The sequence below is a fragment of the Pyricularia pennisetigena genome, chromosome 6 (assembly GCF_004337985.1).
Source record: "Pyricularia pennisetigena strain Br36 chromosome 6, whole genome shotgun sequence".
NCBI classification, from domain to species: domain Eukaryota; kingdom Fungi; phylum Ascomycota; class Sordariomycetes; order Magnaporthales; family Pyriculariaceae; genus Pyricularia; species Pyricularia pennisetigena.
The window spans coordinates 590,546-605,078 of NC_043744.1; the positions used below are offsets into that span (position 1 = coordinate 590,546).

Consider the following 14,533-nt stretch of genomic DNA (forward strand, 5'->3'; position numbering starts at 1 on the left):
TGCCTGACAAGTTCGTTGGTCGTGGGTTGTGCTTTTTTTTTTTCCTTTTTTTTTTTTTTTTTTTACTGCATCTATTTGTATACTTTGCCTACCCCATGATCGATGACCAAAGCCCAGTCTATAGTAACTGATTCTAATCTAGTTATATCCATCTACAACTCCGAGACAGCCGCTTGTCCCTCAAACTTAACCCGATATTCCTGTAGCATCTCGACCGTGATATTGCTCCCCCCACAAAGTATAATGACAACACTATCTTCGGGCTTCACCTTCCTCCCCAGCGCCTTTTCCAGCCGCCCGCCGTAACACAGGCTCACGCTTACTCCACAGGCGAGCTCCACGAGCAGCCGCTCATCGTCGGCCAGCCTCCAGCAGCCCATTGCAGCCTCGGCGTCTGTCAGTACGTGCGACCTCACGTGGTCTTGCTGCCCGTACTCTAGCGTTTGTCTTGTCACCTTCTTGGCGCCCAGGCTTGTGGCCAGCGACGTAATGCCCGGAAGCTCGACTAGCTCGCCGGCCCTGACCGATGCATTCAACGAATCGGCACCCTCGGTCTCCACGGCCAGGATGATCGGCTTGGGGCGGTTAGGATCAGCAGCAGCCGCCACGTCGTCGACGCCCTGGCAGACGCCGTTGAGCAGGCCGCCACCGCCCACCGAGCAGATTATGGCGTCCGGAGGTGTCCCCGTCGGCATTTGTCTGGCAAACTCGTGCACCATAGTTGAATGACCAGTCCAGATATCGGGGTGGTCGAAGGGCGGAACATAGATGGTAGGAACCTCGGACTGGTCCATGAATTCGTGCCGCACATAGTCGTCAGTCTCCTGCCACGTGGCCCCATGCCGCACCACATCGTGCGCCCCGGCCGCCTTCAGCTTCTCGATCATCAGAGGCTTGATCAACAGCGGCACCACAACGGTGCAAGGCAACCCAACATTGCGGGCAGCATGGATGGCCGCCAACCCTGCGTTTCCACCGCTTGATGTGACAACGTGTGGCTTGGGTGCGTCGCGAGGAAGCTCAGACAAACGCTGAAGTAGATAATGCCCGATACCTCTGCCACGTCCCCTCGAGGTCAGTTTAAAGACTAAGGCGGGTTGTTGTGTACGTTCCCATCCAGGATAATGATGATTTTCTTACCTAGACTTGAAGGACCCAGATGGTTGGAGGTTCTCCAGTTTGAGGAAAATCTTGCTGTTTCGAGACGGTTAGCTAAAGGGGTGAAGAAAGAAAACACCAAGCAGACATACCAGCCGGCAGCCTGTGACAAGGCGCGGCTTTGAAGTAGAGGCGTCTCGACCCAAAAGCGTTTCTGATAGCCAGACGAAATGATGGTATTTGTGACAGTCATGGTTGATTCTCTCAGCGATTACTCGGACCTACTGTGTGGTTCAAAGTAAATCGCAAACTTGGATAGCAAATATTATTGTTCACAAATACTATCGTCAGGTGTGACTACTTCGAATTCGGTTTATGACTGTTCTTTTTCCATCGGATTTAAGACGTGGGATGGATTCTTAACGCCTGGAATGCTTGGCAACCAGTCACTCCAAATAACCCTAACCTGGTTGGTATATTTACCTCGTATTCAAGTTATGCTTACAAATTTCGATATGCTTACTACAAAACTGCTGGCGCAAAATGATAAATCACCACAAGACCAAGCGAAAAGTTATTGTAGTTGCTGCGCCCAAGCTTCCAATTTAGCTTCTTCTACTCCCTCAACCGGTGCCCCCGTTGCTACTTTGGATAGTTGCAGCTAACGCATTATCAGAAGGCTGCGCCTGTTGAGAGTTATCTGGTCTCGTGTGTTTGGTCTTTTCCTCGTCTGCGGAACTAGTGTCCTGCTTTTTTTGTGATTCTAAACCTTCAACCTGTGTCGAACTGGATCGTTCCAACTTGTCCCTGTCTCCCGTGCTTGGGTCCTCAGGCTTGGACTCATCGGAGATTGTCGTCTCACCCGAAGACTTCCCGGTAGCCTTGGTAATCTCACCATCTCCCGGTTTGCTGGAAGTATCATCAACGGCAGCGGTTTCCAGTCCCAGGTTTATCCGGTCGACAACCTCGGCCAGCTTGCGCATGTCTTCGTCGGGATCAGAGTCGCTACTGTCATCCGAGTAGCCGCCTTGTTCATCATCCTTTGCAGCAATCTGGCGCTCGGCCTCAGCGTCACCGACAACCGACCTCCAAAGATTCTCCAGCTCATCCCGCCAGCCCAGCAGATCCGCAAGCCTCCGTACGCCTGCATCGCATGAACCAAGCTCCACTACATCATCTGGTCTGGTTCCAATCTGACCGACGCGCACCTTGTTGAGCAAGAGTCGCGGAGATCCACGAGGAACCAGCTCCGGAAGACCAGCAAACGGGTAAACCGTTAAGCTCGTGCCGATTATGATGGCAAGGTCCGAGTCTGCAACCAGATGACACTTCTCGCTGAAAGTTCTGGGCAGTGGCTCCCCAAAGAACACAATGTTTGGCTTCACGAGTCCGTTGCAGCTGGCGCACCGCGGCACGATCTCCTTCTCGACGTGAAGCAGCATTTCGTCATCCGGGAACGGTTCTTTGCATTCGATGCAACTTTGCGTCGCAAAACTGCCGTGCGCTTCGATGATTTTATCTGCGGGCACACCAGCCTGCCTTTCGAGGCAGTCAATGTTTTGTGTAAAGTTCATTTGTAACAAACCCTTTCTAGACAGGAGCGCAATAAATGCATGAGATATCGTTGGCTGGAACTTGCCCGGGTACAGCTCTTTTGCTAGCACATAGAAGGGCTCGGGGCGATCGCGGAAGAATGATATGTCAAAGACGGCTTCGGGTTCGGGAAGTTTCAATCGCTCCAGGTTCGAGTAGAGGCCGGTGCCAGGAGATCTAAAGTCAGGAACTGCAAAAAAGACAAAAAGGATCACACGTAATCCATGACAATCAGTATGGCGAAAGGCAATACCGGTCAGGTGGCAGGGTTTCACCTACTTCCAGCAGCCGTCGAGATGCCAGCGCCCGTCATAACAGTAATGCGCTTTACCTTTCCGGATTTGATGTAGTCGGCGACAGCTTCAAGGGTTCGCGATTCCAAAGTCTGGGGGGTCGCCGGTTCCCGCGAACCGAGGCCGAAGGGATTAAAGCCAAATAGTGACATGTCGGCACCCCACTGAATGGCTTTGAGCAGGAAGGTCGTGATGCCAACCCTTGAGGCCCTTGTTGTAACTTCTGCGGCCTGTTATTGCTGAGGGGCTGTGATATCACAGGCTTGTCTACGTAGGTAGATTGCGCGCGACTAAAAGGGTCCTGGTGTGTCGGATGTTTCCATAGGGCTGAAGATTGTTGTCGTTAAGTGCCAGCGGCATGGGTATGGTTTCAATCCGACGACCAAGACAAAATACATGGGTAGATTAGAGAGAGGTACTTTACGATAGTAGGTTGAGCCGCCAAGTACCCCGCATTTGTCCTTGGTTGGTTGGTTCCTGTAATAATTAATTACAACCAGTAATCAATCTTTACAGAGTCAGTGGTTCCTCAGTGCCAACACTGGCTTTGGTGAATTGATTTAAAAAATAGACATGTCAACCTAGCCCGCTGAGTACAAGCAACAAACACGACGAAAGGGAGTAAAAAAAAAAAAAAAAAATCGCTGCAAAAGAACGCCCGCCCCATCACACCAACGCGATGGATGCATCATTACGTGTGTATGCTGCCAATATGACGTGTACTAAAGCGACCAAGATTTTAAGAGGGATCACTACTTCCAAACTCATCTTCAAACTGCCTCGCCTTTTTGCTTCTTGGTCTCTCTACATGTGTATAGTACAAACAGAACAAACAGTGCCCTCACCTACAAACCACGGGTCAACACTATTGACCACCCCTCCCCATAAACCTCGAACTGGCATCGCCACTCTCCACCTCAACCGATGGACTGTGCCCCCCGCCGCCGCCTTCGGTTGACATGGTCAAGACGCTGTCGCTCCTATTATGACCACGATGATTGTGCGTTGACGAGGTTGCCATCCCTTCAATACCGAGCTCGTACTCGCCCACCCTGCGCAGCACAAGCAGCAGGGCCGACCTCAGTTCGCCACTCAGCTCCTTGGCGACGAGATCGACAACGAGCGGATAAAACGCTTTGGCGTGATTGCGGAACGCCGGTTCGGGGAGTGCCGCGTAGCCTTCCAGTACGTCCACTACGACTGGCCGCCATGCCAATATGTTTCTATGCTGGCTTTCTTCTTCAAGTGATATGTAGCCGCGAATGATGTCCTTGCAAAGCGGCACAAGAGCATTCTCTACGTCTGACTTGCTCTCCCTACGCCCAGGCGCCTGGTCCGTAAACATGCGGAACAGTATGGCAATATATGTGGCTGCAGAGCCGCTTTCCTGTTTGAGCAGGTTGGGCGGCTGTTTCATAAAGCCTTCACGCCAAAGTCGCATGCGCAACTCCTTGTCGTTGTTGAAACGTCGTGCAAAGAGGAACGACTTCTTGAGCAGGCCCATCAGCCGTAGAAGTTCAGAGGATGGGATCTGCGCGTACACGGCCTCATTGCTAAAAAGTTCGTTGACCGTCTCAATCATCAAAAGCTGTAGTACGCAGCGCGAGATGATGCGATTGAAGAAGCGACGTCGCGCAGCTGTAACCACAACCGGCTGCTGCTGCAGATGAGAAGACGGCTTGTAGTCTTCCAGCACGGGCGACGGCACATTGTCTGTTGCTGCTGCCGCTTCCGCCGCCGCCTGTGAGGGATGAGCTGTTGGTGTCTTGAGAGGATCCTCCCCGGCTTCGGCTGAGGTATCCACAGCAGACTCGCCGTCGGACAAGTATCCATTCTCTTCACTGCCATTGATCTTCAATGACTTCTCGTCCAACTTGGGCGATTCCGGCCCCGGGCTCAGTGGACCACCAAAATCAAGACCACTGGGAGGTGGCGAGAGCGACAAAGATGCGGTTGAGTTGATGGTTGTTGCAGAGAACAGTTGATAGGCCGTCGTCCGCTCAAAGAGCTCGCAAAATGCACCAACAATTTTGGCCCAATGCTCAGGCGTAAACTTGGTCACATTCTGGAGGATTAGCTGCTGCAGGCAATTGCTGCCTATCCTTGCTATCGTATCGTTCTCTTGACAGATACAAAGTGCAAGTAGCTCCAAGAACCTGTCAAGCATATACTCGAGGGCATCGAAATAGTGGGTGAAGAGTGTGATCATGTTGCGTAGAGCCTGGATCATCGTCGTAGAAAGCCAGACCGAAAGTTCCTCATGGTTGAGGACGTTGGACATCTCAGGACGTGATCGGAGCACCATAAAGATTGGATACAACTGCTGCCTCCACAACGTGTCCCAGAACTCTGGAGGGAAATCTCCACCGTAGCGGAGAAGCGCCTCGAAGAAATAGTTGAGCGCATTGGAGCGCACCTCCAGGTCCTCGCCCGTCATGAGAACGTCGTGGAAGGCAAAGAGCACAGGGAACCAGAAAGCCTCCTCGATCGAAGTCCGACTCTGACCGGGAGATTTTATGGGGGATTCGATGGTACCAGCTTCCTTGAGCTGGTTGTTGGATGTGTACTTGCGTGACAGCGGACACTCAGGGGCCTTGAGCATACGCGGAATAATCGACTTGAGTGTTTCCATTGCCTGCAAGCTTTTCTTCTGGAACTTCATATTCTTGGAGAACTCAGTCAGGCACACAATCAGGTCGGTGAAGGCTCCCTGGGAAATCACAACTCCAAACCGCGTCTTGTAGACGTGCGAGACGTTCTCATATGCCATACTGACAATGCTTTCGGATGGATCCCTTGCTGCAACGGTAAATACGCCAAACATGGTCCGCCAACCGGACCTAATGTTCTCACCCCTTGCCTGGATCATCTGAATTAGGCAGCGCAGAACCATGTCCTTGACGCGAATATTATTCGAATTGGACATGACGTGTTCGAATGGCTTTAGGAAGTCCTTCTGGAATTTGAAGCCCGGCAACTCTTCAATCTCCATAAAGCGCATGGAGAGCTGTCTCAACGAATCTAACGCGAAGAAAACAATGGCTTCATTGATGTGGCAGCCGACGTTATTGAAGTGATCCCCTAGGACATCCCAGATTGTGGTCCACTCAAAGCGCACTCGCGTCATGTTGTAGTAGCTGATCTCGACAATCTTTTGGAGGCTGTACATTCGAGGCTGGTCGTTGGAGCCTGAGACCTTGATCTCGTCCCAACTTACTTCTGTCAGAGCTCGCGCAAAGTGCCCGATCGCCTCTCCGTTCAGATTTGCCGTATTGGTGAAGATCCTATCCATACTCTTGATCATCTCGTCCGACAGGATCTCATAAGCAATATCCGTGTTGAGGCCGTGAGTAGCAGTATTGGAACGCCGTCTTTGACGCTTAACGGCTGCCGATTTCCTGGCGTCACTAGCATTATCTCGTGCCGGTGGCTGGAACCTTGCCTTTGACACGTCGGGCACCGAGTTTGCATCTACTCCTCCCGCCATCAGTTGCAACCTCTCCAGTTGACTGACACACATCAAGATATCCTTCCAAGATTGCCTGAGATAGTTTCCTTCTGTGTAGCCAAGCTCTAGGAGTACTCGAAGCGCCTCTAAATTCTTGGCGAACACCTCTTGTGGGTTATTGAGATTTGCAGTGTTCTTGACTGCCGAGATAAACGCCTCTCGAGGCGTTGGCAGATCAAAAAAGCAAGCAATCTTGATGGCCAGCTTCATGCCTTCAAGGCACAGCTTGATCACCTCGAGATTAAGTGCCTTTTGGAGTTGGCTAGACAACGCTGAAAAGAAAGACATCCATGTAACGTCAAACATGGGTCCTACATGCTTGAACGAGGTTGCTGGAATGAACTTGATGCCCGCCATCTCGGCGTTCCGGCGCTGGCTCTTGAAAAGGTTCTTGAAAAGCTGCTCTGAGCGAAGCGAAATTTCCTCCGACTGCTGTACATATGCCTCTCTCTGGTAGTCTCTACTCGAGAAGGCTTGGCCGATGCCCGCAGCAATACCGGTCGCTGGAGGTGGGACGGTACCAGCAGCGGCGGCGGCTTGCCTCTCGCTAGTGAGAACGATCTCGTTGGAGGCAATCTCGTCGTAAATACTATTGAGATATTCCTCTGGGAGATCGGCGTTGTCGTTGATGCCTCGGTTGTTCTTGATGAAGTCTTCCTTGGACATGCGCTTGGCTATTTTGCTACTGTGAAGGTCAGTGTTGAGTAGGATGACTGAGTAAGCCAACACATATGCCGTGTCGGCGTTGGCAAACGCGTTGGGGTTACCCATTACGTATCGATTGGCAAACTTCAACATGAACCGATCAATCTTCTGCGCCTCACCGGGCAAACGGAACGATTGCAGGAACTGCCGTAAGGCATCCACGAAACGTCGTTTGGTAAAGTCCATGGTGTCCACGAAGGCATGCATAATCTCGATATTTTTGGGTTCTCCTTCACCCAGATATTCTCCAAGCTGCGCCTTGTCCAGACGCTCTTCCTGGATTAGGAAGTTGGCAATGTCTTCTGGATGATCACTTGCGATGAAACCCTCTTTGAGCAAGAGTGCAATGCCCTTTTTGGGTTTGAAATTGAAGACTTTGATAGCGTTCGTCATCGCCGTCTTGCGTGCCTTTTCCTTCTCGAGATGTTCAGGATCATCGTCAATCACTGGTGTTGATGGTAAGGCTGGCGTGTCGCCCCTGGAGAGACCTTCGCTGTACGAAGGATCGATGGAATCCCTTGCATCGTCGAGGGATGACCTCCTCTCGGACTCGTTTATTGCGCCCGCATTACCATCTGGACGGCCCGACTGGGACCAGTTGACGAGTGACCGAAGTGCTTCAACTAGGGAGTCAAGAGACATACGCTTGATTGCATATTCTCTTGGTATATCGGACTCGGTTTCGTTCTGGGGCGCAATCTGGGTGGCGGACAACGGAGGCGGCATTGCCCCTTTCGTCTGCCAGTCCGTTGCTTGGTTCCCTTTAGAGTGCCTCTCCTCGAAAAGCTGCTCCTGTGCAGGGGTGATTGCCACCGGCGCCGTTGCAAACCTGGACAGATCCTCAATGAGTGACTGGAAAATGTTGTCGACATTACGGTCACAGTCGTAGTTGAGATAGACCTCGACTAGCGCTCGTGGATCCGCGCAAAGCCGGTTAAGAATACCGACAAAGTATAGCTTCTGCGAGAGCGGCGCAGTCTTCCTCGCCAGCAATGCTAGGTAAATTTCGTTCAAGACGACCTCTATCTCTTTCTGTGAGGGTTTTGTTAGAAACACGGGTTGTTTTAGTCAGCCCTAGCGGCAGCGTAATATCACCGCTTACCTTGAAAGATGCCCTCATAAACTTTAGGATCAACCAGAAAACCTCGCAGGTCACGTCAAAGACCTTATCTACAGAACTTGCGCCGTTCCTGGTGATACTAAGACAGAGGTAGTACTTGATGGCTTCCAGAAAACTTGTCGGCTCGTTGTTCTTGGTGTTTGTGATGGTACATAATGGCGAGACAAAAACTGCAATGTTGCTGTGTAATAATGTATGTATCAGATGAAGAGAGATTAATTTTGACCTCATCGCTTGGCCTCTGAGGTCGTAGAGCTGATCTTGGGAGAGGACTTTGGTAGAGAGATTGCAGAAGGACCGGAAAACGAGGTATGCATCACGAATGTACACCTCGTCTTCCGCATCCAGTGCTTCCGGACTGTCATCCAGCGAGGCATCCCCTTGTGTGTTTTCCGAGATGGATCTTGCCACTCTCTTTGCCGGCTTGACCTGGCTAACCATGGTCGGCCCATCTCCCAGTCCCGAATCATCGAAGTTCTTCATCTTCTCGAGGTCCTTGATCGTGAGCTTGGCGTCTTCGTCGCGCCTCTCCACCGGAGTCTCTCCGCCCGCGTCTGAGTCCACTTCTCGATCGTCATCGTCAGCGGAAGGAGCAGAGGATCCATTGATCGATTCTTGGACCTCGAGAGTGAGCTTGCTGGAACTCTGGGCCAGTCTAGAAAGGTGGAGTCTTGACTCTTTCATGTGCAACCTTGTCTTTACCCTCTCGAACACTGTTCCAGCCATCTGCGTCAATGTGCCCTGTGCCACTTGCTGATTTACAGGACTCCTCGAGAGAAGGAAGACATTGTAGACCTGGCGGACGGCTTTGAGCAGACCTGCACCATGCACAATGATCTTGTCGTTGAGCACAGCGGCCAACAGAGACTTGACTATTTGCAATTGCACATCAGCGTGCGTGGTCTCGCCTTGAAAACAATCGCATATAGTATCAATGGCGCGCTCGATGAGGGGTGCGCGTTCGGTCGAACCCTCTTGAGAGGATAACTGTGAGAAGTAGGATGACGATGTGAGCTTTCCAATGGAGTCAAGTGCGTTGGTGATTAAAGGAACGCTCCCAGACTTGGTGGCCAGCTGTAATGGTGCGAATATGACTTCAGGGTCTGGTAGCTGTGGGTCGCTCTCTTTGATGGCTGCCAGAGCGGTTTGCACCGATTCTGAGAGTTGTTTGTTGCGATGAGAGTCCTTGGCTATCGTCTCTAGAGACGATACCACAAATTGGAGGGAAGCCATGGCGAAGCTTGTGTCTAAGGGTCTGTATAATGAACGTATCGAAGCACCGAGGTCGAGGCGAGCAGCCACAGGCCCGGAAACACGGGCAGAGGAGCTATACCTCGCGGAATCGGTAGCTCGGAGGGAACGGCACCGATTTGATGCGTAGCAGGGACGCTTTCCGCGGGGAGTTACGATGCACTCAGTTCGGCCGGGGCATTCTTCCGGGTGCCAGTGGGCTGGCGGGTAAATCTGCTGCAGGTTCGGCTCCTTACCGGACCGCTACGGCACGTTGGTTGTCGTCGAGGGGGGTAATGTCGTGAATTACGTGGTATTAAGGATCTCGTTGTTCCCATCTGGAGTTGATGACAGCGCAACCATTCACAATCGTTGATCCGCTCCTGACACTGGGGCCCCACACAATTGACGAGGGTAGTACTGCACCCAAAAGGCAAAGGCTAGGATTTGTGGCTGTGTCCTTAATTCGATGTGTTGGCAGTTCTGTCTCTTGCGGCTGACCCAGGCATGAGTGAATTTAAGCCACACCATGCACCATGGTCACCGGAGTCCGGTCGGACAGTCCCTGAATTGTACTCCTGTTGCTGCTGATGAGCTACGCCATGCACGGTTCCTTGGCTTATCTTTAGCAAGGTACCATACCTTCACTCTAGCTTGGAAAACTTGTGAAATTCTCATCAATTCAGTCCATTAGCTTCCATTGCTACTCTACATTGACACGCCGAAAAGAAAAAGTTGCCCATCAGACCAGAACTCAAGCTCAGCCAATTATGCAAGTTTATATTCTCAAGAGCACAGTATCATGCGCAAAGTATGGCATGCCGTGATTCTGACATCTGCGCAGTCTTATGCCATCCAATTATATCATTTTAAAGATGACTGGTTCGGATCAAACTGTGTCCTGTTGCTCGCGCTGTGCTGTAATGTATAGTGCAGGGAAGCAAAAGTTGCTTGCGTCCGAGTCTTGGTGTGGCTGTCAGGTACGAATCGCTAGTCTGAAGGTATCAAAGATACCTGAGCATGAGTGGGTACATTAGTGGGTCATTTTCGCCCAAATAGGCTTAGTCTTCGGAAGCTTCCCAACGCTCAACGTACTCAATGATCCAGGCCAAAAAATTTGAGAGCTGGAAGAGCGATTGAGCGAGGCCAAGGAAATCATTCTCTTTTTGTTCACTCCGTTTCTCCAGTCTGAAAACCGGGCTTTCGACGAGATTTTTCAATCCGAAGCTTGTCTCAAGACTCTCAAGACCTAGCTTGGCCCCGCAAGTCCTTTCTTTATTCACATATACACAATGTTCGCCCCGATCCTCAGGAGGCGTGCCCTCCAGAAGGCCAGCAGCTTGCGATATGTCACCCCGGCGCTGACAAGATGGTACGCGTCGTACCCGCCACACACCGTCGTGAAGATGCCGGCACTATCGCCTACGATGACGGCCGGCAACATTGGGGCCTGGCACAAGAAGCCCGGTGACAACATCGCTCCGGGCGACGTCCTAGTTGAGATTGAGACCGACAAGGCCCAGATGGACTTTGAGTTTCAGGAGGAAGGTGTTCTTGCCAAGGTCCTGAAGGAAACAGGCGAGAAGGACATTGCAGTCGGGAACGTAGGTTCATGAAAAGCCTTTGGGCTTCTTGGGGGGCGGGCATACACTGTCGTTTTAATCTGTTGGTGGCCTTGCTAACCGACACTCTCGTTGCAGCCGATCGCCGTTCTGGTTGAGGAGGGCACTGACGTCAAGGCTTTCGAGAACTTCACCCTTGAGGATGCCGGTGGTGAGGCTCCAGCCTCATCTCCGCCGAAAGAGGAGAAGAACGTTGAGGAGTCCTCGAAAGCCGCCTCTGCCCCGACACCGACCCCAGCCCCCGAACCTGAAAACACCAAGTCGAGCGGCAAGCTGCAGAATGCTCTTGACCGCGAGCCCTACGCTGAGCCAGCGGCGAAGCGTCTCGCCATTGAAAAGGGAATCAAGCTCGATGGCGTGAAGGGCTCCGGCAAAAATGGCAAGATCACGGTCGAGGATGTTAAGAAGCTGGGCTCAAGTGGCCCTGCGGCGGCTGTCGCTGCAGGACCCGCCGGTGCTCTCTATGAGGACATTCCCATCAGCAACATGCGCAAGACAATTGCCAACCGTCTCAAGGAGTCCGTCTCCGAGAACCCTCATTACTTCGTTTCCTCGTCTATGTCTGTCTCCAAGCTCCTTAAGCTGCGTCAGGCCCTCAACAGCTCGTCCGAGGGCAAGTACAAGCTCAGTGTCAACGACTTCCTGATCAAGGCCATCGCTGTTGCATCCAAGAAGGTGCCGCAGGTCAACTCTTCGTGGCGTGACGGCGTCATTCGTCAGTTCAACACTGTTGATGTCTCCGTTGCTGTCTCCACCCCATCTGGCCTGATTACTCCCATTGTCAAGGCTGTCGAAACCAAGGGTCTGGAGAGCATTTCCGCTTCGGTCAAGGAGCTGGCCAAGCGCGCTCGTGACAACAAGCTCAAGCCCGATGAGTACCAGGGCGGCACCATCTCCATCTCCAACATGGGCATGAACACGGCCGTCGAGCGCTTTACCGCCGTCATCAACCCGCCGCATGCTGCCATACTCGCCATCGGCACCACCAAGAAGGTTGCTGTGCCAGTCGAGAGCGAGGATGGTACTACTGGTGTCAAGTGGGAAGATCAGATCGTCATCACTGGTAGCTTTGATCACAAGGTTATTGACGGTGCCGTCGGTGCCGAATGGATGAAGGAGCTCAAGACGGTTGTTGAGAACCCTCTGCAGCTCCTTCTGTAGAGGAGGAGGGGGGATTTGAGAAGTGTTTGGGGCCATTTATCGGCTGAGTACGTGTTCAGAACGAGCGTGATGCCTGCGACAGCACGGTAATGGCTTGGTGGATTGTTCCTAGAACATATGTATCAATAATGGCACTGGGAGTAAATGCGGCATTTGCTTTATCGAAGTCACAAACGGGCTATAAGGGGCCCTGCGAATCTATCAGCTTTTCTCTTTTGTGTTTAGACTGAGCTCTTCAATATGTGATCAATTAATTGGGAGTTAAATGTCCATGTATTAGACGCCTCTACACGCTCTCAGGCACTTGATCAAGATTTTTACTGCTTGGGTTGTGCTGAATCTGGTGAGCCAAAAAATCTTCATGGACCGTCGAAAGCCTTACTGTGAAAAGGGACACTGATATCGACTTGCGCCAGGCTAGTCAACGACCATCTTCGCGCAGATTGGGATCTGGTTGACTGGGGAGGACATTTCAACTTCCTTGCCTCCATGCGAATATGAGCCTTCTTTTACACGCCAAGTGTGCAAGACGCGACAGGCAATCGGTTTATTAATCACTCAGGCCGGGTACAATAACACAATATTCTATTAGGGTACGATATCCATTGGAAACTGTCAAGTCTTCTGGTGCAAGTATCGGAGTTATTTGTGCTAGTTGCCAAGGACAACGATAACTGCAAGTGCCAGAAATCTCTTCCCGTTATCGTGCTAGTTTATGCCGGCGTTGTGAATTTCATAGAAGCATGAACTACCGAGCACTATCAGGCTGTCGACGTGGGTTTTGGCTTGATCAAGTGCCCATCCGAAATTTTCAAGCTTACGAGGGAGTCCAGGCGAATTCCCAACACATCCGGACTTATAGCAAGGGCAATGATGCTAATGGTATCCATATAAACAGCTAATCCCGGCTGGTAGTACCCCCTCCATCTAGACTTGCAATGCCCTCTTTAATAGTTGGGTCGAGGGCCGAGGTACTGGATTGACTCCTGCTCGGACTATTCGTGTCAACCGCGACGCATTGAGCAGACCATACTTCAACATCACACGCATCGTATTATTGTACCGTAAAAAACTAAACATACAATTGGTATTTTGAAAGTGCTAAATATGGTTTCTTTGTTCTTCAGTCCCAAACTCATGACTTCTACAGCATCCCCCTTTCTCGGCTCGAAGGCTATTGTTATGCAAGCCAAAGTTGCCCATATCGAATATTCATACGGCATGACGAACCTTGCTGCGCATAACTACTGGTCCACTTTCTTCGCATCACCGCCGCCAAAAAGACCTCCGACTGCACCGCCGACAGCCTTTCCCCCGTCTACAACACCGCCCGCAACAGCACTTCCACCCTGCGATAACTTCCCAGTCACACCCGTGGAGTCGTAGTTGCCGTCCTCGTCCTTGCCCTTGCGCTCGAAACGGTTAAGCCCCTCCTTGGACACTATGTCGCCGACAGGGCGTGCCAGACCGTCTTTTCCAAGCTGATCGCCGACCGTGTTGTTGATGCCATCTTGAAGGGTATCGACTTGCTTCACACCCGTGACCTTTGTCTTAGACAGGTTGTCTGTTATAGTAGGGGAAACAGTGAGATAGTTGTTAGACTGTGTCGCGCCGAAATGGAAAGTAATGGGACGCACATGGCTGGACTTACCCTTGGTTGTGTAACTTGCTTTGTTGTCCTTGGTAAAATAACTCAGAAACATGTCCTCGAGCCAAGGCACCCACTTCTCGTACTGCTCGTTATATGTCTTCTTGACAGACTCCATAGTTTTATGTGCTTATACCCGTACTATATGATCAAAACAAATGTGTATCTGTACTGGTCTGATAGACTAAAATGGTCGACCCAAATGACGACGTCGGCGCTATGATAGTATAGTGAAAAGGCAGGAAGTTTTGGAGGCAAAGGGCAGATGTGGCTGAGGATATGGGTGTAATAAGCTACCACCGCAGGGTATATAAGCGATATCTACCTTCAATTCCAAGGTCAGGAGCAATAGCCAAGGACCTAGAAATCAATGCTGTCAGAGGATGTGGCTGAATTCATGGTGCCACTACGTCATCCTACTTTGGACCCGAACTTCGTCTCATAAGCCCAGCGACGCACATAGAACGAGCCAAGAAGTTGGCAGTTGGACAATTCGACTCTGGTACGAGTTGGGCTTTTTTTAATAAGAATGCAATTGTATGAAATGTACCGTTA

At 51.4% G+C, this 14,533-nt stretch overlaps 3 protein-coding genes across 3 annotated transcripts; 1 reads left to right on the forward strand and 2 right to left on the reverse strand.

Annotated features, from left to right (window-relative positions):
- Positions 1–152: 152 nt before the first annotated feature.
- Positions 153–9,550, reverse strand: PpBr36_04058 (uncharacterized protein; the record flags this gene model as incomplete). Its single annotated transcript, XM_029891224.1, has 5 exons — positions 153–1,056; positions 1,141–1,194; positions 1,765–2,881; positions 3,882–8,229; positions 8,300–9,550. The coding sequence occupies 5 exons, from the start codon at positions 9,548–9,550 to the stop codon at positions 153–155; spliced, it is 7,674 nt and encodes a 2,557-aa protein (XP_029750517.1).
- Positions 9,551–10,839: 1,289 nt separating this feature from the next.
- Positions 10,840–12,330, forward strand: PpBr36_04059 (uncharacterized protein; the record flags this gene model as incomplete). The annotated part of the gene is made up of 2 exons (XM_029891225.1): positions 10,840–11,151; positions 11,248–12,330. 2 exons carry the CDS (start codon positions 10,840–10,842, stop codon positions 12,328–12,330), a joined length of 1,395 nt encoding a protein of 464 aa, XP_029750516.1.
- Positions 12,331–13,574: 1,244 nt separating this feature from the next.
- On the reverse strand, positions 13,575–14,096 carry PpBr36_04060 (uncharacterized protein; the record flags this gene model as incomplete). The annotated part of the gene is made up of 2 exons (XM_029891226.1): positions 13,575–13,894; positions 13,982–14,096. 2 exons carry the CDS (start codon positions 14,094–14,096, stop codon positions 13,575–13,577), a joined length of 435 nt encoding a protein of 144 aa, XP_029750176.1.
- Positions 14,097–14,533: the final 437 nt, after the last annotated feature.